Here is a 26,258-nt window from a genome sequence, read left to right on the forward strand (position 1 = left end):
TCAAATCTTGATTGAGCCATTCATAGTCTTCACCGAGAGACCCTGGACCACTCAACAGCTCTCTGTCCATGAGTGCTGCCCCTTAGGCAATACTGGGTGAGATAGACCATCTTGGTATTAAAAAGAGAAGGAGGAGAAGGAGAAGAAGGAAAGGGAAAGTTTTCCTCCCATTGCAATTATATTATTATTATTATTATTATTATTATTATTATTATTATTATTATTCTATCCCTTCTTTCCTCCTAGGAGCTCAAAGTGGCATCCATGGTCCTCCCTTCCACCCAATTTTATATTCACACCAACCCGGTGAGATAGGTTAGGCTGAGAGGCTGTGGCTGACCTAAGGTCACCTTATGAGCTTCATGGCCAAGTGGCAATTTGAACCCTGGCCTCCCAGGTCCTAGTATTTCCTTTCATCCATCAAAGGGGTAAAGGGTTAAAGACCAGGCTTTCAGTTCCCATCTCCCCACCTGCAGTTTACTTCAGAAAAGCCCTCTCTGCAATGACTAGTTGTGCACATGAAGTCTCATCTAGTTAAGCCCCAGGTTTCTGCATCACTTCTGGTCTAAACCGGTGGTGACCTGCTGCTTCTTTTCTTTAGGTGCTCAGAAGGTTAAACAACCCCCTGCAAAAGGTCAGTAATTTTCCTTTTCTCTTTCTGTTCCTCGGCCACAGACAGAAATGCACAAACCGGATAGTTCAAGCTCCTCTTGTATTGGGGAATTGGAGCTTGAGACATCCTGGGGGAGGGGTGGATGTGATCCCCTCTGGCCTGTGGTTTTTCAGAGGTGCCTCTGGCTGGTGGGCTGGTGGGTGGATTCATATCTTTCTTTGCTATTTTCTTTTCAATATTTACGAATAACTCCCAAAAACCTTTCTGCTCTATAGTTAAAAAAATAATTATTCTAACTTTAAATGATCATTCTAATTTGTAAATTTAAAAATATGTATTATTACTTATATTAAGAGGATATTGGTATTTTATTGGTAATGTGCATTTTATATTTTATGTAATCTGCTTAGAGGTTTCGATAATTAAGCCTATATAAGGTAAAGGGACCCCTAATCATTAGGTCCAGTCATGACCGACTTTGGGGTTGCGGCGCTCATCTCGCTTTATTGGCCGAGGGAGCCGGCGTACAGCTTCCGGGACATGTGGCCAGCATGACTAAGCCACTTCTAGCGAACCAGAGCAGCACACGGAAACGCTGTTTACCTTCCCACGGTACCTATTTATCTACTTGCACTTTGACGTGCTTTTGAACTGCTAGGTTGGCAGGAGCAGGGACCGAGCAACGGGAGCTCACCCCATTGTGGGGATTCGAACCGCCGACCTTCTGATCGGCAAGTCCTAGGCTCTGTGGTTTAACCCACAGCGCCAGCTTAATTATAAAAACCTCTAAGCAGATTACATAAAATATAAAATGCACATTACCAATAAAATCACTCACACACACACAAGTTAGCTTAAAACTTTTCAAAATAAAATATGCTGGTTAAAAATATTTTTATTTTGAAAATTATGCAGGTTTTAAAATTATGCATTATAAATTACATATTGGAACTCATGTTTGGGTAGACTTAAATTCAATATGTGTCCAGTGGGAGAAAAGGAGAAAGAAGGACAGATGAAAGCCTCTGCCCGCATTTCTGTGCCCCCTAACCTGCCACCAACTCCATGTTTAAGTAGGGTTTCAATCTCTGATTAAACATGCAGTTCCCCGACCATCCCTCCTTTTGACAGTCCTGGATCATGCTGGGTGGATTCAACCCATTGTGCTGCGATCTGCCTCAACCCACTCTGAGGAAATTCCAAATGATTTGGGATCTGGGCTTTATTGCAAGCCAAGTGCCTGGTGCTAATATAGGAAGAGCTCTGCTGGGTCCCATCTAGACCAGCATCCTGTACTCACAGTGGCCAAATGGATGCCTCTGGGAAGTCCACAAACAGGACCAGAGTGAGGCAGTAGCTCTCCCTGCTTGCGATTCTAGGCAGCTGATATTCCAACGCATATACAGTCTCCAACAGTGGAGGCAGAACCTCCTCATTATGTGGGAATGAAAGAAAGCATGGGTGATTTAATTTGAGAGCTGCCCAAGCCATTAAGTGATTTACAATCGATAACATGCCGCTGTAATTTTGTGAGCTCTCTGGCAAAAAACAGCTGAGAATACAGCTCTGATGCAGGAGGCTGGATGAGGTGATTCTTGGGGACCCTTTCTATGGGTGTAGCCAAAGGGGGGCAGGGGGCAGCTGTCCCCCATCAATACAAAACAAACAATACAAAACAATACAAAACAATACAAAACAATACAAAACAATACAAAACAATACAAAACAATACAAAACAATACAAAACAAAACAAAACAATACAAAACAATACAAAACAAATCTGAGGTTCTGCCCCTCAACAAAAGCCTACCCCCCTAACAAAAACCTGCCCCCCCAAAAAAAAAAAATCCTGGCTATGCCCATGGCCCCTTCCAAATCTACAATTCTATGATTCTATATTGCAGCATTAAAAGAAAAAATAGTTGTGACTTTCCAGCATTCTTATTTCTTTGAAGGGAAGACCAAAGGCACCTGCTTCCTTTGAAAGTTGGTTTTTCTTTTCTCTCTCTCTCCCCCTCCCCCACTTCTTTTGCAGAATGCAAGACCCGTTGGTTTGACCGCGACAATCCTTCCGGGACTGGGGACTACGAACTCCTGTCCCAGTTCTGGGATGAAAATCCCCACATCATCTGCCCCCAGCCGCTTGCCATTGAGGTCCAGACAGTGGATGGGATTCCGGCATCTGAGACTGGGCAGAAGTTTTCTGTGTGAGATTCCATGCCCCCTATTCTACTGGTTCCTTAGCCGGGTTCTTATCTTTGAATTTCTGCCTCTTGTGGCTGCCTTGGCCCATCCCTGACACCCTGTTCTTCCCTGTGTTCCCAACAGGAATGATGCCACCAGTGGCTTTGCTTGTATCAATGCCCAGCAGGAAAAGGGCAAGTCATGCCGTGACTATCAAGTGCGCTTCATTTGCCCCGAAGCCTACTGTCCTACTGGTGAGCACTTCCACAGTTCTGTTACAAATAATACCATAACTACTTGCAAGGACTGCCGTGTATTTATTTAGGGATCTGATTCAAGGTGAATATTGGCGGCCTGTGCATACCCATAATAGACTGTTATGAGTTTTTGGGAGGGAGTCAGTCTGGATTATGCCCTAAGTCTCTTCCAATTATTGGGATCCTGCACCTGTGGGTATAGAATGTATACTAGCAAGTTTGCCAATCTGGTTCCTATCTCAAGGCAATGGCTTTGGCTGACTAGTTATGTACAGTGGTACCTCGGGTTTAGTACTTAATTCGTTCCGGAGGTCCGTACTTAACCTGAAACTGTTCTTAACCTGAAGCACCACTTTAGCTAATGGGGCTTCCTGCTGCTGCTGTGCCACCAGAGCATGATTTCTGTTCTCATCCTGAAGCAAAGTTCTGAACCTGAAGCACTATTTCTGGGTTAGCGGAGTCTGTAACCTGAAGCGTATGTAACCGGAGGTACCACTGTATCACGATTTAGCATATCCAAAGAAGTTGTTCTGTGCCATGGAACAAATGGGGGGCCTTTTCCCCCCACCCCCGACCTGGCTGGTACTTAGGAGAACAAAAGCCAGAGTTGTTGTGTGAGAGAGTGAAAAACCTGAGCCCTGAATGCTGGAAGCTGGAGGACACAGGGATATGACTTGCTCATTGCTGGGCTTTGGGGCTCCCCTAGAAACCTAATAGGAATCTGATGGGCTGTTAGTGCTATGAGCCCATCCATTCGATGCTCAGTATGTATACATGTGTAAATAAAACGTATATCGTGGAGACACCCCAGTCTCTACTGACCTTCGTTTCAAGGAGACCAAACCCCGGGTAAGCACTGGTGGCATGTAACAATATATATTGGTCCAGGGTGGGGAGGAGGCTAGAGTTCCATCAGATCCTTCTCCTTCTGTCTTGACTACAAATGGGAGTCCAAAGAATAAGACAGGTGCCTGAGCAGGGCTTAGTCAGAAGGGTAAGGTGCTTGGGCGTTGCTGTGTTATGTTCCCAAGTATTTTGCAAATGCTTGCTTGGGCACATAGCACATCTCTTCCTGGAAGCCAAGACAGAATCACATGAAAACCAAAGCCAGTCACCGAACCAAATAACCTAGAAGAAATGCCAGAAAAATATTACAGAATTGCATCATATTCAAGTATCCCTGAAATCTCCCCATGGTTGCAGGCTTAGTCCAGAACGCAAATGTTTCAAAGTTGAGGACATAGACAAAAGGAAGAGGAAATCTTCTCACACTGCATAGTTCAACTGTGCTCCCACAAGATGTAGTGATGGCCACCAAATTGGAAGGCTTTAAAATAGACAGATTCATGGAGGAGCAGGCTATCAATGGCTACTGGCCACAAAAATTGCCTCTGAAGACCAGTTGTTGGACATCACAAGTGGGGAGAGTGGCTGCTGCACTCTGGTCCTGATTCCAAGTTTCCCATAGGCATCTGTTTGGCCAATATGAGAACAGGATACTGGACTAGATTGGCCAATGACCAGTTCAAGCAGGTTCTTCTGATGTTCTTAAAGCCAGTCTAAGCAGGTGGTTGTCAGAAAGCCTTTGAAAGGTTCTCCATGTTAGCATGCCTTTTTAGTGTCACACTGTCACAGCTGATTATAGAAACTTCCCTCACATCAATTAGATTAGCTGCAGCATGGCCACTACCACCCATTTTACGTTGGTACATGGTGCACAAACAAACCTAACAGCACTCCCTCAAGCCAAATATACCAATAATGTGCAGCAACCTACAGTACAGACTTCAATACCTATCATTACCAATTCAAATCCTGAGTAGGGGATGCTTATGGAATAAGTACAAAGAACTGGTTGGGGTTGGGAGATAATGTACAGGTTGAAATGTGTCACAGGTTAAAAAAAACACCAGAGGAATCAATAAAGTGCTTTAGTAAATGGAATGCAAGCAAGCAAGCTATGTTCTTTCTCCTCATAGCCTCCAGCCCTTCAGCAACATTGACACCAGAGACTTTACCTCCTGCTCAGACCTTTCACCCTGAACCAGAGACAACCCCCAGTGCTGAGGGTCAGAAGGGAGGTAATAATGGAAACAGGGACGTCAAATCAACTGGTTGGGATCTGTTGCCCTTTAAGTCATCCAGCATATGACTTCCGGGAGGTGGAAAGAACTTCTGGGTGGAGATATCATCCAACTGCATCTTCTTTGGGTGGTGGACTGCACTGGACACTCACGATATCATTTGTGATATTTGCTTAATTTACAAATATAAAAACCTGGAGTAGATTGAAGTAAGTGGGCTTTCCTTCATTTGGGCACAGAGAAATGTCTTCAGCTGCCACTCCCATGTCTGCGCCCAAATTTCATTTCTGAATTCTCTCTTCAGTCCCCAGCCCCCAGGCTCCAGTGGAACCAGAGACGACTTTACCTCCAGTCCAGACACCTCAGCCTGGACCAGAACAAACCACCAGTGCTGAGAGTCAGAAAGGAGGTAAGAACAGGAAAAAGATATGGCAAGGCACAGACTCATTTGGGCTCGGCTGCTCTTGTGTCATGTAGACTATAGCACAGTCCTCAGTTTTGAGTTAAGATAGGAATTCCTGCATAGAATCACTACCTGGTTCTATTTGCTTTGGATGACAGACCTTAGTGGGCACTCAATGTCCTTTGTGATATATGCTTGTTGCAAATATAGATACCTAGCAGGAGAGGAGGAAAACCATCAATGGGTCAAAAATCCCCATGGAGAAATGTATATGACTGTGGCTGCACCACAAGTTTCACTTCTGACATTTCTTATCAGCCCCCAGCCCCCAGGCTCCATTGAAACCGGAGACAACTTTACCTCCAGTCCAGACACCTCACCTTGGACCAGAACAAACCACCATTCTGAAGGGAGGTATGAATGGAAACAGAGGTATCTAATCAACTGATTGGGATCTGTTGCCATTTGAATCATCTAGAACAATAATTTCTGAACTCTTTCTTCAGCCCCCACTCCACAGGTTCCATTGAGACCAGAAACGACTTTACCTCCAGTCCAGACACCTCACCCTGGACCAGAAGAAACCACCATTCTGAAGGGAGGTAGGAATGGAAACAGAGGTGTCTAATCAACTGGTTGGGATCTGTTGCCATTTGAGTCACCTAGAACAGTTGTTCCTAATTAGCTAAGTACTGCAGGCCCCCTGTTTTTGAAAGGTCAAGCCATGCACCCCATGCTTTTGAAAATTTTGATATCTCTATAGTAGCTTTTGTTATGTGAATGGTGCCACGGACCACCAGGGTAGGTTATGCAGACCCCCCTGGGGTCCGCATATCACCAATTGGGAACCACTGATTTAGAATATTGTGTGTTCCCCACGTCTAAGAAGTGACTAGAATTTCTGGGAAGAGATGCCACCCAACTGCATTTTATTTGGGTGGTAGACTGCACTGAACACCCACAATGTCCTTTGTGCTATTTGCTTAATTTACAAATATAAATGTCAAGAATGAATTGAAGCAAGTGGGCATTCCTTCAAGGAGGCACAGAACCCCACAGAGAAATGTATTCAGCTGCTACTCTCAAGTCTGCACCATGAGTTTAATCTCTGAACTCTTTCTTCAGAGCCCACTCCCCAGGTTCCATTGAGACCGGAGACAACTTTACCTCCAGTCCAGACGCCTCACCCTGGACCAGAACAAACCACCATTCTGAAGGGAGGTAGGAATGGAAACAGAGGTGTCTAATCAACTGTAGGGATCTGTTTGCCATTTGAGTCATCTAGAACAATAATCTCTGAACTCTTTCTTCAGCCCCCACTCCCCAGGTTCCATTGAGACCGGAGACAACTTTACCTCCAGTCCAGACGCCTCACCCTGGACCAGAACAAACCACCATTCTGAAGGAAGGTAGGGATAAAACTTAGATGTCTAATCAACTGGTTGGGATCTATTGCCATTTGAGTTTTCTAGAACAATAATTTCTGAACTCTTTCTTCAGCCCCAACTCCACAGGTTCCATTGAGACCAGAGACAACTTTACCTCCAGCCCAGACACCTCACCCTGGACCAGAACAAACCACCATTCTGAAGGGAGGTAGGTATGATAGAAAAGTTTGTTTTTCTGGGCAGGTTGGGTAACCAAGTGTTTTCTTTTTCTTTTTCTTTTGCCCTGCCCACAAACAGTTGATGAATGGCAGCTTCTGATTGGCCAGGGTTCCAAGAGAGGGAGTTGAAAAGAAAAGGATTTGGAGAGACAGGTTTTAGGTTGGGAGACAGGTTTCAGTTTGGGAGATAGGGGGTGAGAAGAGAAAAAGTTGGTTCTGAGTAGAAACATCCACTCTCATGAATATATCAAAAGCTACATAAAGGAGTCTCTGAGTTTAGTGTGAAGGACAGTGTATGGTGTCCCATGAGAATAATAGGCCAAGAATTAACTGGGAGGCTGAGGTTGAGCCAGGAGAAGTAGAAGCTGGCAGGATACAGTCTACTTAAGTCTCATTCCAGTCAGGAGGGGAGAGATTCTGCTACAAAAGTGGAATACTCCCAAACCAGGTAAGAGGGGTGTGGTGATCCCTTGAGTCTGTTACTTGGAGTACCTCAGCAGTAGGGTTGTCAAAGGGGTGTGTAACTGACAAGAAGTACCACCTTATTTAAGAACCAAGGTATTAAGCAGCAACAGCTGTGCAACTGAGAAAGAACTGAAGTGAAATAACTGGAAATAAGCTGAACATTTACCCTTTAGTCTAAAAACCTGTAACATCTACCTGAAGCAAAGTAACTGAACATAAGCAACTGAAGTTTAAAACAAGCTGTGCTTGATCAGAAGTCCATAACAACCCTTAGGTTTAGTATAAATATTATTAGGTGAACGGTTTCCTGAGAAAACATTATAACCAGAAGTGTCCTTTGTTTAATAAAATATTTCTCGTTTATTTGATCAAATCCTGCATGAGACTCCAAATCATAAAGTTTTCCCTCACACAAGTCCCCACTAGATAATATGGGGTAATTTGTAGAAATTCATGTAATTGGTGTACTGTGAGATGGTTGCACTATATTTACGTGAGGGCAGGCCCAATGGCGCCAAGGGGAGGGAATGTCATTGCGCCGTCACAGTATGAATAGAAACAGAGATGTCTAATCAACTGGTTGGGATCTGTTGCCATTTGAGTCATCTAGAACAGTTGATCCTAATTAGCTAATACTGCAGGCCCTCTGTTTTTCAAAAGTCAAGCCATGCAATCCGTGCTTTTGAAAATTTTGATATCTCTGTAGTAGCTTTTCTTATGTGAATGGTGCCACAGACCCTCTGAGTGTCCACAGATCACCAATTGGGAACCACTGATCTAGAGTATTGTGTTTTCCCCACATCTAAGGGGTCACTAGAATTTCTAGGAAGAGATGCCACCCAACTGAATTTCCTTTGGGTGGTAGACTGCACTGAACACCCACAATGTCCTTTGTGATATTTGCTTAATTTACAAATATAAATGTCAAGAATGAAGCAAGTGGGCATTCCTTCAAGGAGGCACAGAACCCCACAGAGAAATGTCTTCAGCTGCTACTCTCAAGTCTGCACCATAAGTTTAATCTCTGAACTCTTTCTTCAGAGCCCACTCCCCAGGTTCCATTGAGACCAGAGACAACTTTACCTCCAGTCCAGACGCCTCACCCTGGACCAGAACAAACCACCATTCTGAAGGGAGGTAGGAATGGAAACAGAGGTGTCTAATCAATTGTTGGGATCTGTTGCCATTTGAGTCATCTAGAACAATAATCTTTGAACTCTTTCTTCAGAGACCACTCCCCAGGTTCCATTGAGACCAGAAACGACTTTACCTCCAGTCCAGACGCCTCACCCTGGACCAGAACAAACCACCATTCTGAAGGGAGGTAGGAATGGAAACAGAGGTGTCTAATCAATTGGTTGGGATCTGTTGCCATTTGAGTCATCTAGAACAGTAGTTTGTAATTAGCTAAGTGCTGCTGGCCCTCTGTGTTTGAAAACCAAAACCATGCACCCCATACTTTTGTAAATTTGACTTACCTATAGTAGTTTCTGTTATGTGAATGGTGCCATGGACACCCCGGGGTGTTTTATGCAGACCCCCCCAGGGTTCTCAGATCACCAGTTGAGAACCACTGATCTAGAATATTTTGTGTTCCCCACGTCTAAGAGGTGACTAGAATTTCTGGGAAGAGATGCCACTCAACTGCTTTTTATTTGGGTGGTAGACTGCACTGAACACCCACAATGTCCTTTGTGTTATTTGCTTAATTTTCAAATATAAATGTCAAGAATCAATTGAAGCAAGTGGGCATTCCTTCAAGGAGCCTCAGAACCCCACAGTTCAGCTACCACTCCCAAGTCTGCACCCCAAGTTTAATCTCTGAACTCTTTCTTCAGAGCCCACTCCCCAGGTTCCATTAAGACCAGAAACGACATTCCCTCCAGCCCAGACACCTCACCTTGGACCAGAACAAACCACAAGTGCCGAAGGTCAGAAAGGAGGTAAGAAAAAGGGAAAGAGGTGGCAAGGCACAGAATTAATTCAGCTCTTTTGATGTGTCATGTAGAATATTGGGCAGTCCTCACTTTTGAGTTGAGATAGGAATTTCTGCACAGAGGTACCATCTGGTTCCATTTTATTTGGATGACAGGACTTCCTGGGCACTCAACATCTTTTCTGATATTTGTTTGATTTGCAAATATCAAATTTGCAAATCAAACAAATCCACCTGTCATGGTCTTTCATGGGTCAGAAATCCCCATGGAGAAATATATGCATCTGATACTACTAAGGCTGAACCACAAGTTTCACCTATGGCATTTTTCTTCAGCCCCCACTCCCCACGTTCCATTAAGACCATTAAGAGCAGAGACTACTTTACCTCCAGCCCAGACGCCTCACCCTGGACCAGAACAAACCAGCAGTGCAGGGATCAGAAGGGGGGTAAGAACAGGAGAAAGAGGTGGCTAATCAGACCCAGTTGGGCTCTGCTAATGTTTGCATGAACTGGACTGAATCTAGATTCAGACCTCACCATCTAGTCCAGCTTCCTGTTTTTCACCCTGGCCAACCATATACCCCTGGGAAACCCACATGCCTCCCTCCCCCAAAAAAAGATATAACACAAGTTTCACCTCTAATCTTCTTCTTCAGCTCCCACCGCCCAAGCTCAATTGGGACCAGAGACAACTTTTCCTCCAGCTCAGACACCTCAACCTGGACCAGAAGAAACCACCAGTGCTGAGAGTCAAAAGGGAGGTAAGAAAGGATTTAACCTGGGTCCTTCTGCATGCAAAGCAGATGATCTACCACTGAACTACAGCACTTCCTCAACCTTTGAAAGATTGATGAACTAGGAGAGGAGTCTAGATCAATGTTTGTGAGGGGCAGTTTCTCAAAAATCTTTTGGCCCACCCCCAAGTTTCCAAATAGACACACTTAAATGGTTCAGAATTAGGTCCTTGGACCCCATTGGTGTGTTCACAGCGCATCCTCGGTTGGTACGGTATGGGGGGCAATCATTATCTACTTTGTATCCATCTCTGTAGAAAATGATGGTCATTTCAATGATGATGATGATGATGAGTCAGAGTGTGGAGAGGAAGATTTTGCATCTCTAGCACCAACCCCTGACTCAGAGCAGATTCTTACCCAAAGTCCCCAGAAAGGTAGGGATGAGCAGAGAGGAGAGACAGACAAAATAACAATTGGTAAAGGGAGGGACACCCTTCCAATCCGTTGGTGGGCCACATGCCAGTATTGGGCAGGGCTGAATCCAGTGGTGGATGGGATCAATTTGAGTGTTAACTTGATTTGTATATTGGTTAAAAATAAAACATACTAAATATGGTAAAATAAAAGGAAAATTCCCTAGATGCCTAGATCCAGGTTTGGGGCAAGTACTCTTTGGTGGCATAGCAGAGATTTAAAATCACAAAACATGCAGCCAAGTAAAGTGTGGAAATAGAGGCTGTTTAACTTTTAAAATATCCCTTTCTAAGTTGCTTCCAAAGTTCCTGACTTCCCTTAGAAAAGAAAGAAACCACGCATTTGGTAAGTTAAGAACGGTTTACTTACCAACTCATCAAAGGTCAGATTCATGTGCTTTTCTATACAACAACAAGAAAGACAGGCAGTATGTATAACTTATGTTTCAAAATTGTTCCAAATGTTTTCTAAATTATTTCTTTAGAAAAATAACGACAGCTTGCTAAAGCCACATAGTTTAAGCTCGGAGGATCGAGCTTAAGCCTGGTAGGCTTCACACAGTGGAAGGAAAGAACCAAGGCTTGATAACCTCTCAAGGTTAGGGGGAGTAACCTAGCTAAGCTTGACAGAACAGTCTACTCTATGGTCTTAACCCATTCATGCATTAAGCCTATGAGTCTGGATTTATCCCACACAGAGCTTAGTGTCTGGGGGTCACAACCACCTTCTCTGCCACCCCCTTCTTTCTCTCTGCTACCCCCTTATCTCTCTCTCTCTCTCTCTGTCACCCTCTTCTCTTCCTCTCTTTCATCTCTTTCTGTGACCCCCTCTCTCTGTCACCCCTTTCTTTCTCCCTGCCCCTAGTGGGCTACCAGAGAAGAGTCAGATCATTCTTGCCAGAGAGATGAGCTAATCACTTTCAGAGGGCTTCCCCCCAACTCTCCTACTTACATCACTCCATTCATTTCATATATTTTCCATTGCATTTTTTCTCACTCACTCCCCTCCCTGACTCCACTCCAGCTGCGTGAAATTAGGATGAGGGCTGCATGGGCCCATGGTTCACGATCTAGCTCAGGATTGTCTACACTGATTGGCAGTGGCTCTCCAGGGTTTCCAGCTGGAGATCTTCCCATCCCTACCTGGAGTTGCCAGACATTGAACCTGGAACCTTCTGCATATTGCAAAGTTACAGCCCTTCCTCATAAAGATGTCCACAGAGTTGTATGTAGCATTAATCCTACCCAGAGTAGACCCTTTGAAATCAATGAGCATGGAGGGCTTGGATCCATTCATTTTAATGGGTCTACTTTGAGCAGGACTTAGTTGGGTGCAACCCTTAGATATAGATTTCCTGTATAAGACTAGTCTACACCAGAATCTCAGCCTCCTGTGCCAACATTTCTCTGTGAACTGCAAGGCACATCTGCAAGCCCATCACAATGTGTGAATGAAAACATGCTGTGGTTTTACTTAGGGATGATGCTTCTGTATCCTCATTCAAGTCTCTCCCTCGATTTTGGAGTTTTGGATTATGTAGCCTTTGCACAAGGAATTCTCCATCTTTTTCTTATTTTCCAAATGTTGAATGGAACCACACTATGTGCACACCTTTTGCATCAGTTTTCAGTCCCTTTTAGTTCAAATGTGGGGAACCTTTGACCCATCAGCCCCAGCAGGTATGGCCATGGATCATGGGAGTTGTAGTTCAGCAGCATCTAGAGGGTCAAAGGTCCCCCACTTTCTGAGTCCCTTTTCTGCCTCCCCTTCTATACGTGCACCAATAAAACAGATGTATATGTACTTCGTGTTTTGGTTTCAGGAGATATTTAACTTCGTTGTCTTGTATTTTTGTTCTTGTTAATCCCCCAGTTTGCAATACACGCTGGTTTGACGAAGATGATCCTTCTGGAACTGGGGACTACGAATTCTTCTTTGACATCTTGGACAAGTATCCCAATGACATTTGCTCTGAACCAACAGCTATAGAGGTCCAGACATTGGATGGGACCCCAGCTTCTGAGACTGGGCAGATATTTACTACGTGAGAATTTAGTATTGTGTGAAATGGGTCTTGGAAATTGGTGGAGTTTTTTAGGGGGGGGTGTTTTTTACTGTGTCTTGAGCTTTCATTTTGTGTCCAAACTAGGGATAGGAAAGAATAATAGAATAGTAGAGTTGGAAGGGACCCCAAGGGTCACCTAGTCAAGGAATCACAGCTAAAGAATCCCCGAGAAATGGCCATCTAACCTCTGTTTCAAAACTTCCAATGAATGAGAGTCCACTACCTCTGAATAAGCATGCACAATGTTGCACTGGCGATGTGGTTTAATTCTTGTCGTAAAAGAAATGCAAAGCTCGACTTCAACTTTTACTTTTATTCGAATACCTGTAAATATGGCATGACTAGGCAGTCCCCTTTCATTATTGCAGTTTAAGGTGTTGAAAATGCATTGAAAACCCTATGTGATAGCACGAGACAAGGCTATTGAGACTCATTTTCTCTGAACAGCAATGATGCCCGCACTGGCTTTTCCTGCATCCATGCTTCCCAGGGAAAAGGCAAGCGCTGTCATGACTACCAGGTGCGATTTACCTGCCCACTGTCTTTCTGCTCTGGTAAGTTTTAACTGCTTTGTTCTTTTAATCCTGTTGATGAAATTCTTCCTGGTTCAGTGTGTAGAACAGTTAACAGAATGCAGTCAGACAAACCACAGATTGTAGGTTAAGTAACGCATGAATCATAGAGGTGGAAGAGACTGCAAGAGTCATCTAGTCCAACCCCTGAAATGCAGGAATTCTTTTGCCGAATAATAATAATAATAATAAATTTATACCCCGCCCATCCGGCTGGGTTTCCCCAGCCACTCTGGGAGGCTTCCAACAAAATATTAAAATACTGTAGTACATCAAACATTAAAAGCTTAGCTAAACAGGGCTGCCTTCAGAAAAGTCTAGTAGTTGTTGTTCTCTTTGACATCTGATGGTAGGGCCTTCCACAGGGCGGGCGCCATTACCGAGAAGGCCCTCTGCCTGGTTCCCTGTAACTTGGCTTCTCGCAGTGAGGGAACCGCCAGAAGGCCCTCGGCGCTGGACCTCAGTGTCCGGGTAGAACGCTGGGGGTGGGGATGCTCCTTCATGAATGAAGGAGGAAGGAGAGGGGGAAAGACAAATGAATGTTTGGCTAATACACAAAAAATGTAGCTGCTGCTTTGGAGAGCCTGCTCCATCACAGTGGCCTGAAACTCAGAATCTTTTCCTATAGGTGGTGAGATCCCAACCACCCCGGGACTAGAACCTGTTACACCTCCTGCCCCAACTCCCACCTTGAAACAAGTTGAAAGCAGTCCAGAAATCCCAGTGAAAGGTACGTATGCCACCCTATAGCTATTCCAAGAGACACTTGGGCTATATAACCAAAGTGTCAAAGAATCCTATCCACGTGCTGGAGAAAAAGCCCTTCTCTGGATGCCATTCTTGGGAGAAGAACGAAAACGTGAAAAATTTCACATACTTTGGTAACATGAAGTGGAACTACAGGAGTTGAAAGCTACATGAACTTGCTCAAATTCTGGAATTAATTTTAGTAATCCTTCTACGTCATTTGTCTGGAATCTTGGGGGAATGGAAAGCACGACAAAGTTAGCTAAAGAGCCAATAAAGAAATAGTAGAAATAGCCCCATCTCCTAGCAGATTATATACATGTTATACAGTATACAGTCCCAAGGAAGGTAGCATCTGGAGATGGAGCTCAAAGAACAATTGCGTAAGGAATAAGCAGAGGGCTATAGCATTTCCTGGGAGGGATGACTGCATCACATTGGTCCTCATCTTTTAGCCTCAAATTCGAATCTTCCTCCATAGGTGGTGAAATCCCATCCACACCAGGTCCAGAGCCAGTAACATCTCCTGCCCCAACTCCAACCTTGGAAGAAATTATAGGCAGTCCAAAAATCCCAGTAAAAGGTAGGCATGCAACATGGCAGCTATCTTGAGAGATAATGGGGATACATACAGAAGTGTCAAAGGTCCTATCCATGTGCTGAAAGAAAAGCTGTTCTCTGAACACTATTCTTGGGAGAAGACCCGAAAAACGGATAATTTCACACACTTTGGTAACATGAAGTAGAACTACAGGAACTGAAAGCTACACAAACTTGCTCAAATTCCATAATTAATTTTAGGAATCCTTCTACATCATTTGTCTGGAATCCCGGGGGAATGGAAAGCAGGACAAAGTTAGCTAAAGAGCCAATAAAGAAATAGTAGAAATAATCCCATCTCCTAGCAGTGGTGGACTTTGGGCTTTTATATTTCAGCAGCACTCTATGCAACACCCCAAAACATTTTTGGGGGGGGAGCTCAACTCTCACCTTCTGTTCTAAGTCATTGTTGTGGGACTCCCTGTGGCACCTTCTTGACTCAGTGCTCAGTGTGGGCGAACCGGTTGTTCTCCCCTAAATCTGCCTTTGCTCCTAGATCTATTCCTAATGAATGAATAAATAAATAAATAAATAAATAAATAAATAAATAAATAAATACTCATCTATGTTGGCCCCAGACGATTGCTTTAACTGACAGATCACAACCATGCCTTCCTCCACATTCTGCCTTCTAGTAGACTTCTCATTGCTCTAAGTAATAGTGGTCAGCAATGCTCACCTGACCTGTTATCACTGGTGTTGCTGCAGTTTACTAGGAGTGACTGGTGGCAGAGAGGTTGGCATGGTGCAAATGCACCAGCAGGAACACTGGATTGGTTCCAGCAGCGCATTCTACCACAACGACCACGCTTCTGCCTTGCCACTGCTCAGAAGTCAAAGCACTGCAGCCCCACCAAGTGCTACTGGCTCTTACCATAACATGTCAGCCCCCAAATAAGTACCCTCTCCCACCTACCCACACACCACAACACAGCTCACCGCAGCAGGAAATAAAAACAAGGTATGTCATCAACACAGAGCCTGTTTCAAGTAATGCTCCATTTGGGACATGTGCAAGAGTCAAAAGTGGTGTCCACAGGAAGGAGAGCAAGTTGTTCTCTGTGTGCAGCCTTTGGAGAAAGACCTAGAATTGGGATGGGAAACTTATGTACCTTCCAGATTTTGCTGGACTCCCAGCATCCCAGACAGTTGAACATGCTGGCTGAGGAGTATAGGAACTGGAGTCCAACAACATAAAGGGGTCATAAAGTCCCACAGCCTGACCTAGAAGATAGAAAAAAGCAGAAATTATAGATGTGTGTATAGATGTAGATATCATACAAGAGATTCCAATTAATTTGAAAAATAACCATAGCACTGAATTCCTAATTCAGAGGCCTTTGATTTGACTATCCTTGGACACTGGCAAGGCACCAAGCCTTCTCCTCTTCAGATGCTTCATAAGCATTCTAAGAAACCTTCTATCGCTTTTCTTTTGGTAGAGTCTCCTTCCACTTGCAAGACCCGCTGGTTTAACGAAGACAATCCTTCGGGTGATGGAGACCAGGAATTCCTTTTTAACCTCATTCAGATGTACCCTCAGGAGATATGCAGAATGCCACTCGCGATCGAGGTCCAGACTGTGGATGGGATCCCAGCTTTGAAGGCTGGGCAACCGATTGCTGTGTGAGATGTTAAGCCTTTCTTGTATGCAATGCAATTTTTAAATGCCTAGCTGCAAAGCTGCAGAAACATAAGAAGCTTCCTTACCTTGAGTCAAACCAATTGCCCATCTTGCTCAGTATTGTAAAAACTGACTGGCAGCAGCTCTCTAGGATCGCTGGCAGGGATCTCTCCAAGTTCTCCCTGGAGATGCTGGTGACTGAGCCTGGTACTTTCAGCTTGCAAGGCAGATGCTCTACCACTGAGTTACATCCCTGCCCCTATTTCTATGGTTACAGACTTTGCTCTGTCTCAATACCTCCTAACATTCTGTGCACTGCAACTGCAACTGCAACCTATCTGCTTCTTTCTCTGAGCAGGCATGATGTCATCACTGGCTTTTCCTGCATCAATGCTGAACAAGCGAAAGGGCAACTCTGCTACGACTACCGGGTGCGGTTCACCTGTTCAGCACCCTTTTGCTCCAGTAAGTTTCTAAGCGTGCTCTTCTAATAATTATGCAGTGATAATTTGCTTTAGTTTGCAGGAATGAACACTCTCACCTTTAGCTTATAGTGTTCCCCGTACAGGTAAAGAGAAGATAAAAAATAATACAGCCACCATCTTCTGTCAGTCTGGTGCAGCTTGGGGTGGTGTCATAATCCCACATTTCACATAAATACCCACATTTCAAAATAGAAAACGCAAATATCCCCACCACCAAGGAATGACACACATGAACAGCATTTTCTAGACTACAAGCATACCACATTCTGAAAGCAGGTAGCTCAAACAGGTGAACTAAGACACAGATTACGTACATGTTGTGCCGTATACAGTCCTAAGGAAGGTAGCATCTGGAGATGGAAAGCAGGGAACAATTGCCTAAGGAAGAAGCAGAGGGACATAGAATTTCCTGGGAGGGATGACTCCATCACATTGGTCCTCATCCTTTAGCCTCAAATTGCAATCTGCTTTCTCCATAGGTGAGATCCCTCCCACCCCAGGACCAGAGCCTGTTACACCTCCTGCCCCAACTCCCACCTTGAAACAAGTTGAAAGCAGTCCAGAAATCCCAGTGAAAGGTATGTATGCCACCCTATAGCTATTCCAAGAAATACTTGGGCTATATAACCAAAGTGGAGATCCTATCCACGTGTGAGAGAAAAAGCCCTTCTCTGGATGCCATTCTTGGGAGAAGAACCAAAAGGTGAAACATTCCATACACTTTGGTAACATGAAGTGGAACTATAGGAACTGAAAGCTACACAAACTTGCTCAAATTCCGGAATTAATTTTAGGAATCCTTCTACATCATTTGTCTGGAATCCTGGGGGAATGGAAAGCAGGAAAGCAAGTTAGCTAAAGAGCCAGTAAAGAAATAGTAGAAATAATCCCATCTCCTAGCAGTAGCAGATTATATACACGTTATGCAGTATACAGTCCTAAGGAAGATAGCATCTGGAGGTGGAGTTCAAAGCCATAGCATTTCTTAGGAGGGACGACTGCATCGCATTGGTCCTCATCTTTTAGCCTCAAATTGGAATCTTCCTCCATAGGTGGTGAAATCCCATCCACACCAGGTCCAGAGCCAGTAACATCTCCTGCCCCAACTCCAACCTTGGAAGAAATTAAAGGCAGTCCAAAAATCCCAGTAAAAGGTAGGCATGCAACACTACAGCTATCTTGAGAGATACTGGGGATACATACAGAAGTGTCAAAGGTCTTATCCATGTGCTAGAGAGAAAAGTGGTCTTGGGGTGCCATTCTTAGGAGAAGACCTAGCAGGTTTGGTAACATGAAGTGGAAAGCAAATGTGAAGGGACTGTAAACTAAAGCAAACTGAACATGCCCCCAGGACTAATCTTAGAATTTTTCCTAGTTAATCCCACCAGAATACAAGGGGAGTGGCAGGCAGGGCAAAGTTAACAAAAGATACAATAGAGGGTTGATAGAAATTATCTCGTTCCCCAACATCAAGCCCTGTAGCCCAATACTCTCCAGTCTACAATCACAGTCAGAAAGCCAGAACACAGGGAGTTGAAAAACCAACTGCTGGTGAAGTCCCACATTGTATGCATTATATGTTTGGGTTGTATACTGGATTCGTCCAAATCCCAAACTGAATCAGGTCAATTCTGGGGGTCTGGGGTTGGGTTCAACCAAGTCAAGTCACAACAGCACTGGATAGCCCTGGGTTAGGCCATCTGGGAGAAAGGGCATTGAACAGGAAAACTACAGGGGGTCTCTCTGACCAGAACATTTGCCAGTGAGCAAAGGATTCAATACTTTGAGTTGAGCAAAGGATTCAGTCATGTAGGCTGGTGCAGTCCTGTAGGGAAGGTTGAGATTTTTTGGCAGGGGAGATGCAAATTCTCCTTCCTTTTTCCCTCTCCTTCCCTTATGTTTAATTAGGGTTCTGAAAACCCTAATTAAACATTGACCCCACCCCAAATTGATTTAGTTCTGGATCTGGGGCAGGTGGTCTCCAGACTGGGTCAGGGGAGAGGCACATATCCCCTCTATATATGATCCTTGAGAAGGGATGAAAAGGAAGAACCAAGAAAGGGATGGTGAAGATCAAATAAATAATGGAATGTATCTTTTCCTTTAAGGCCTCCCACAGTCACACTGGTCCCCTTCCTTCAGCCTCAAACTCATAATCTTTTTCCATAGGTGGTGAGATCCAGTCCACACCAGCACCAGAGCCCGTTACACCTCCTGCTCCAACTCCCACCTTGGAGCAAGTGCAAAGCAGTCCAAATATCCCAGCAAAAGGTATGTAAGCAACACCAGTGTTGTGTCAAGAGATGGACTGTTTGGAATAAATAAGGGTAACCTATAGTATTCCCCTGGTAGAGAGCAGATTGCAGCGGCAGCAGGAAGCCCCATTAGCTAAAGTGGTGCTTCAGGTTAAACACAGTTTCAGGTTAAGTACGGACCTCCAGAACGAATTAAGTACTTAACCCGAGGTACCACTGTATTTATATATATAGCAGCCTCACACCAACCTTTCCATTTAGGGGCTGAGTTCAAACCCCACTCAGACCAGGGTTTAAATTCCCACTTAGCCATGGAGGTTTATCCTACCTCAGAGGGTTGCCGTGTGGATTAAAACAATTAAGTGAGGAACCATCTATCATGCCACCTTTTGTTCCTTGGGGGATAGGTATGATAGAAATGAAATAATGACGTAAATAGCATTCATGCAAGAACATTTTCACTCCAGCCATCAACCTCTTTTCTACAGGTGACCAGAATCAACCTGGGGCAGGGTTAGAGCCTGTTACCCTTCTAGCCCCAACTGCTGTCTCTCCAGAAGTGAAAACTGGGTCCCAAGTTCAAGCGCAAGGTGTGTGTGTGTGTGTGTGTGTGTGCGTGTGTGCGCATGAGCAATATGCCTTCAGTTGTGTTGCCTGCTCCAAGTTGGCAGAAGCATGGTTGCTTAAAACCGACTTAATTAAAACTTGTGTGGTTATTCTTTTTATAGGATTGTCTCCAAAGTTAGTCCTGCTCACAGGAGATCTATTGAAAATAATGAACATGACTAAGTTAGGTCCATTAATTTCAATAGGTAAAACTCAGTTGACTACCGCTCCAGTATCTTGAAGGGCAGGCATGGGCTGGTTGGCTGAAACACTGGGCAGGACAATCCACTCTGCAGCATGTTGTTGTAGCTCCAGTTTGTCTCCACTTGGGGGCAAACAGAGAACGCCTTCCCATTGTTATCACTGTTTATTCAGCTACAACTCACATTTCTTTTTCTCCTTCAGCTTGCAAGACCAAATGGTTTGACCGGGATAATCCTTCTGGGACTGGGGACTACGAACTCCTTTCTGATATCATGGATGAAAATGAAATTGACACAATCTGTCTTGATCCAATTGCAATTGAGGTCCAGACAGTGGATGGGATCCCAGCTTCCGAGACTGGGCAACAGTTTGCTGTGTAAGATTCCATGGGATGAGTTTGGAGATGATTGGCAGAAGTTGTCTCAGCTGGCTCTTAAGTGAGCCTAGTTGGCTGTCTATAAACAATTTTCTTTGGCAGCCAAGACTCCTCCACGATGTATCTGTACACTGCTTCTTTATCAGCTATGAAGGCCTCCCCAGATATCTCATAGACACAGGTTTACCATCTCCAGAGAGAAGGTGGCCTTGAATGGGAATGATAAGGGCGTTTGCCTTTATGAGAACTTTGGAGATCTGTGAGTGGGTTGAGTGAAATCATAGAATTGTAGGGTTGGAAGTAGCCTCCAACCACCAGTAGTTCAACTCGCTGCAATGTAGGAATCATAGATAAATAATTCCTGACAGAGGGCCACCCAACCTCCAATGAAGTAGAGTCTACCCCATTCCAAGAGTCAAGCAGCTCATACCAAAAGAAAGTCCTTCCTAAGGTCTACTCAGAATCTGCTTTCTTGTAAATTGAAATAAGCATTGTGGACCTAATTCTATGATTTGTTCTGTCCTCTGGAATAAGCACATGGGGTGTTTGCAGCTGAGGCTGTCATGGAGCTGAAGCTATCATCCCATGTTGGAAGCATCATTCTATGGCAGGCATAGGCAAACATGGCCCTCCAGATTTTTGGGGGGACTACAACTCCCATCATCCCTAGCTAACAGGACCAGTGGTCAGGGATGGTGGGAGCTGTAGTCCCAAAACATCTGGAGGGCCAAGTTTGCCTATGCCTATTCTATAGCTGGTCAGTTGGGTGCTTGCAGCCCTGGAAGGACAGCTTCAGTTGCACGACAGCTTCAGGGTCTGACTTCCCCATAAGCCATGACAGCTTCCTTCACTCCTGTTTGTGGTTTTGGCTTTCCCTGCCTCCCTGGCCATGTTGGGATGTCACCTCAAATGACTGCCACCTCAAATGACTCTCCTTCAGCTGTTCCATGTCTGTTCCTCCTGTGATCCAAACAGGAATGATTCTACCCGTGGATTTGCCTGCATCAATGCCCACCAGGGAAAAGGCGTCATGTGCCTTGATTATCAGGTGCGGTTCACCTGTCCTGATTCCTTCTGTGGTGAGTAACAAAGACCACCCCCCAGCTCAATCATGCAAGAAAGCAGAGCTGATTGAAAAGGCTTTGCATTGGGGATAAGGTGGTGGGGCGTCTTGCTTTGCAGGGAGCAGTCCTCTATTTGAATAAAAAAGTCATAGAATTGTATAGTTGGATTGGCAAGTCCTAGGCTCTGTGATTTAACCCACAGCGCCACCCGCATCCCTAATGTTACCTAAATTACATATATGTTTCCAGTAGGAAAAGGCCAGCCTGGGGTGGAATCCACATCTGCTGCGACTGCTGCACCTGTACCAGCGACACAGGAGACGAACCAGTTCCCCACTCAAGGTAAGAAATGCAGGTGTGCACAGCTGAAGAGCTAGAAAATGTGGAAACATTAAGCCCTCATATACACAAATATTATTACATTATTACATCCCCCCGCATTTATATTCCACAGAGCTGTGACCATTGGGGGAGAAAATTTTTAGGCAAGGAAATGCTTTTGAGATGCCACTCTGCACTTCCTGTCCTGCGGAATTGAGGAAAGTCAGTGGGGCGGAGCACATGGGAAACATACAATCATAGAACTTCAGAGTGGGAAGAGACCCAATGGTCATCTAGTCCAACCCCCCTGCAATGCAGGAATAATCCAGCTTCAATCCCAGCATTTCTACGGATTGTTCCAATTCAGCAGTAATCGGGGGGTCTTCTCAGGAAAAGCGACAGAGCGAAAGGAAAACCTCTGGGACCCTGTGCCTTGAAATCGCAGAACGAAGAGAAGAGATTATGGGACAAAGGGAAGTGTAGATGAGCCCTTGGTGTGGAAGTGTTACTGAAGGAAAAGGCTTCAGCATCTATCCTGATTTTCCCATTTCTTTCCTTTTTTTAAAAAAATGCTTTTATTAACAATTTCAACATAACAGATTATCAAAGCATATCAGATTCATTACTTCCCCCCTTTTTCCCACCCCCCTTCAAACCCTCCCTCCCACCCCAGAGCTCCTCTCTCTGATTTCTCAGCACGTATTATTCTCTGCATGTTATGAAATTATACATATCCTTACCTTATCTATCTACCCTGTTAGCAACCAATAGATTTGTGTATGTTTATTCAAAACCTGCCAAGGAGTCCAGTTCATTTTGTTGTCTTTTTAGATAATTTGTAAAAATCTCCCATTCTTCCTTAAAGTCACAGTTGTCCTTGTCCCGCAATTTGTATGTCAATTTAGCCAGCTCTGCGCAATTCATCCATTTTTCTTGCCACTGTTCTTTCGTTGGGAGATTTTCCCATTTCTTTCCAAGATCTCCCTTCTCAGAAGTAATGGCGCCAATCACTTTCCCAACAGGCCAGGATCAGTCTGGGCTGACGCCTGCAGCTAGCACACCTGTTGACTCTCTACCTGTGCAGACAACGACAGCTAATACCCCCATCGACACTGTGCCAGTCCAAAGAGCTCCCCAAAGCCCTGCACCAGGTAAAGAGCAAAATCCAAGTGAAAAATTCTAGCCATGAATTTTACATCTCATTATCATTATTATTAAAGCTATAGTGTCTGGATCTCAGGGGACTGCAACACTCTTCATGTTGCATCTCTTTAATTTTGCGTGAATTAGGCTGTTTTCTGTTCGTTTGCCCACCATGCTGACTTGCAACTATGCTGACACGTAGGCCTGTGTTTCTCAGAAGTTCAGTTCATTTGGACCTCTGTGGGTGGCGCTGTGGGTTAAACCACAGAGCCTAGGACTTGCCGATCAGAAGGTCAGCGGTTTGAATCCCCGCAACAGGGTGAGCTCCCGTTGCTCGGTCCCTGCTCCTGCCAACCTAGCAATTCTAAAGCACATCAAAGTGCAGGTAGATAAATAGGTACCGCTCTGGCAGGAAGGTAAACGGCATTTCCGTGCGCTGCTCTGGTTCGCCAGAAGTGGCTTAGTCATGCTGGCCACATGACCTGGAAGCTGTACGCCAGCTACCTCGGCCAATAAAGCAAGATGAGCGCCGCAACCCCAGAGTCGGCCATGACTGGAAATAATGGTCAGGGGTCCTTTTACCTTTACATGCTCTGAAAACATAGATGTCCATGGGTTTACTTTTATTGCAACCATAAGCAGAGAAGAATATTGGGCTGGAAGATTTGCAACAATTTCTAATACTCTACTCTCTTGGTTTCTTCTCCCTTAGTTTGCAAGACAAAATGGTTAAACCGGGACAATCCCAGTGCAACTGGGGACTATGAGCTGATATACTACCTCAAAAAGGACTATCCAAAAGCCATTTGCAACAAGCCAATTGCTATCGAGGTCCAAACTGTGGATGGAATCCCAGCTTCTCAGACAGGACAGATATTTTCCAGGTGAGAATTCCTCTCTGACTTGGGAAGACGGAGATGGTGGCTATAGGCTGCATCCAGTGTTAATTCCAATCTGTTGAATTAATGAGCATGACTAAAATAGGTCCATTAATTTTATCAACTCCTCTCTAAGTAGAACTTAATTGGATAGAACTGTATAATTTTGTTTTGTTTTGCATTTAAGACCAGGGTGGAATCCACACACATTTTTTAAAAAAATGCTGCAAAAATGCTTTTTTTAAAAAATCTAGTGTTGCATTTGTATATTGCACTTTACAACACATTTAAAACGTTTTATTTGCAGCTGTACAGCTGAGTCCCAGGACTGGGATGATGAATCGGGTGGCTTAACTCTGAGAGGCACAATGCTCTTTCAGAGTTAGAGAATGGTTGTCCCTGAAATGACCCTCACAGGAATTTGAACGGTGTACTCATGCCATCAGTTTCAATGTATGGCTATTTTGGCAACCTGCCTTATTTCACCTACAAATTGTTTTTTAAAAAATGGAAGGAAATTTGAGAAAGTCACCCTAAACAAATAACAGCAGCAATTAGAAAAAAACAGAATCAAAGAATTGTGGCGTTGGAAGGAACAACTAGTTCAACCCCTGCAATAAAGGAATTGAAACTAAAGAATCCCTGACAGATGGCCATCCAACCTCTGTTAAAAAACTTCCAAGGAGAGTCCACTACTTTCCAATGGAGTTCATTTCACTGTTAAACAGCTCTTGCCGTCAGAAAGTTTGTCAGCCCTTGTAAAGGCACAATAAGTTGACAGGCAGTTCCTGCAAACCCCACTTTGCCACGACTTTTCCTGTCCTGCACCTGCTACCATCTATGGCATCAGGTGTGGGGCAGGTGACTATAGCTTAGCAAAAACAGCCTTGTGGGCCAAACAGGGAGGGTTGCCAGGTCTAGTTGGGCCTGTTGGCTGAAGGTTCCCAACTTCTGATGTAAGCAGGAAAACAATCTGTGCAGTCCACTGGAGTTCAACCAGCTTTTGCCACCTATACTGGAAATCAGGAACTGGCCACTCTCTCAAATTTGGCTACTATTTTTCCACCATACTTGTCTCCCATACTCTGCCTTGTGTCGTTGAACAGGAATGATGCAGTCAATGGGTTCGCTTGCATCAATGCCCAGCAAGGAAAAAGGGGTGTCTGCCACGACTATAAGGTCCAGTTCACCTGCCCAGAATCTTTCTGTTCAGGTGAGTGTCAATATCACATCCAGTTCTTATATGGAGCAGCCAGGGGAAATGGGTCTTGCAAAGGATTCCCTTCTTTCAAGTTAACAGTGAACTACCCAATATCACATGTCATGTGCCCGGTAGTCACCATGCCAACTCTCTTTCCTGTGACTTGGCTGGATATGTCTGAAATGCTTGTCATCTGAATTTCTCCCCAGATTGGGGAGTTTTTGAACTCTTAGTCTTATTTCTGCAGGGGGAGCCAATGTCTTGAGAATCCACCATTATTATGTATAGTTTTTAATTTCCAAATCGCTCATACACACCGTTTGCTGCTGGAGAAGGGGGAGCAATGTGATTCAGTTTGCATTTAAAGGCTAATCCACACTTTCTGAAACAATACGCAAACTGAAACACAGCCATCCTTTGGCATTTGCACTTTTCTGAATTGTGCTTTTTGGTTCTCCAGTCAAGTAATGTGTGCAAAAATGCACCCACAAATGAAAAATATGCATAAAAATGGATATCATTGCAAAAATTATATACAAAAAATGTATGCGAAGAAGTGCTTTGCAAAAACGCGTTAGGAAAAAAATGTACTAAAATGTTGGTGAATTTTCATGAGGATTTTTTATTATTATTGCTATCTGATGAGGAAATGCAGAGATCTGAATTTAAGGCTGGGAAAATGAGGAAATGAGGGAAACGGAAATTGGCAGATTCATCTAACTCTGTTTGCTGCATCTTCCCATTCTTTCAGGTCTCTCTTCCAACACTCACTACTGACATACATAGATTAAACATTGCCAAAGGGTCCAATTGTATGTATGCTTGCAAAAGGATTCATGTGTGGTGTTTTACCAATGCTTTGTGTCTGTGTGTATGCTGAGAAAAACAGCAAAAAAGCAAAGTTGATCTAATTGTGCATACAGTTGGTGTCGTCCTCATTCTTTGCTTTATCAAGGTGCTGATGTACCAGTAAAACACTGCACAAAATTAATCCTGAAGCAATTGTACATACAACCACAGCAGAGTTCCTTTGTTTCAGTGTTTTATCTATGCAAATATGTCAATAAATGAAAAGATTCTCTGACCGTTATGCTTGTTTAATGAATTACCAATACACGGGGAAGTTGGGCTTTAGAGATATGGGGAGGAAGGAACTGAATCAGTCCAGATTTTCATGCTGGATTTCTGTTTCCTCTCCTTAAGGAAATGACCAAAAAGGTGTGAAGGAGGAATCCCCATGAGCAGTCAGCTGCAGTCTTCAGCTTCTACCCATCTCTGGAAGAAGGTGGCGTCTTCTCATTCATCCTTGCTGCCGGCCTATGGCTCATACTTAATGCAATAAAGTCTCAAACGC

The 26,258-nt window shown here is 44.3% G+C and overlaps 1 protein-coding gene across 1 annotated transcript; it reads left to right on the forward strand.

Moving 5' to 3' along the window:
* Positions 1-2,781: 2,781 nt before the first annotated feature.
* On the forward strand, positions 2,782-25,681 carry LOC309375798 (uncharacterized protein; the record flags this gene model as incomplete). Its single annotated transcript, XM_081921722.1, has 28 exons — positions 2,782-2,792; positions 2,943-3,052; positions 5,444-5,548; positions 5,861-5,956; positions 6,668-6,763; positions 6,856-6,951; positions 7,043-7,138; positions 8,655-8,750; positions 8,842-8,937; positions 9,452-9,556; positions 10,604-10,723; positions 12,636-12,807; positions 13,276-13,382; positions 14,029-14,130; positions 14,629-14,730; positions 16,190-16,373; positions 16,730-16,836; positions 17,336-17,434; positions 17,909-18,010; positions 19,026-19,127; positions 19,600-19,701; positions 20,123-20,297; positions 21,273-21,376; positions 21,611-21,703; positions 22,705-22,833; positions 23,538-23,709; positions 24,810-24,916; positions 25,656-25,681. 28 exons carry the CDS (start codon positions 2,782-2,784, stop codon positions 25,679-25,681), a joined length of 3,012 nt encoding a protein of 1,003 aa, XP_081777848.1.
* Positions 25,682-26,258: the final 577 nt, after the last annotated feature.

Source organism: Podarcis melisellensis, assembly GCF_964234715.1.
Source record: "Podarcis melisellensis genome assembly, chromosome: 8".
NCBI classification, from domain to species: domain Eukaryota; kingdom Metazoa; phylum Chordata; class Lepidosauria; order Squamata; family Lacertidae; genus Podarcis; species Podarcis melisellensis.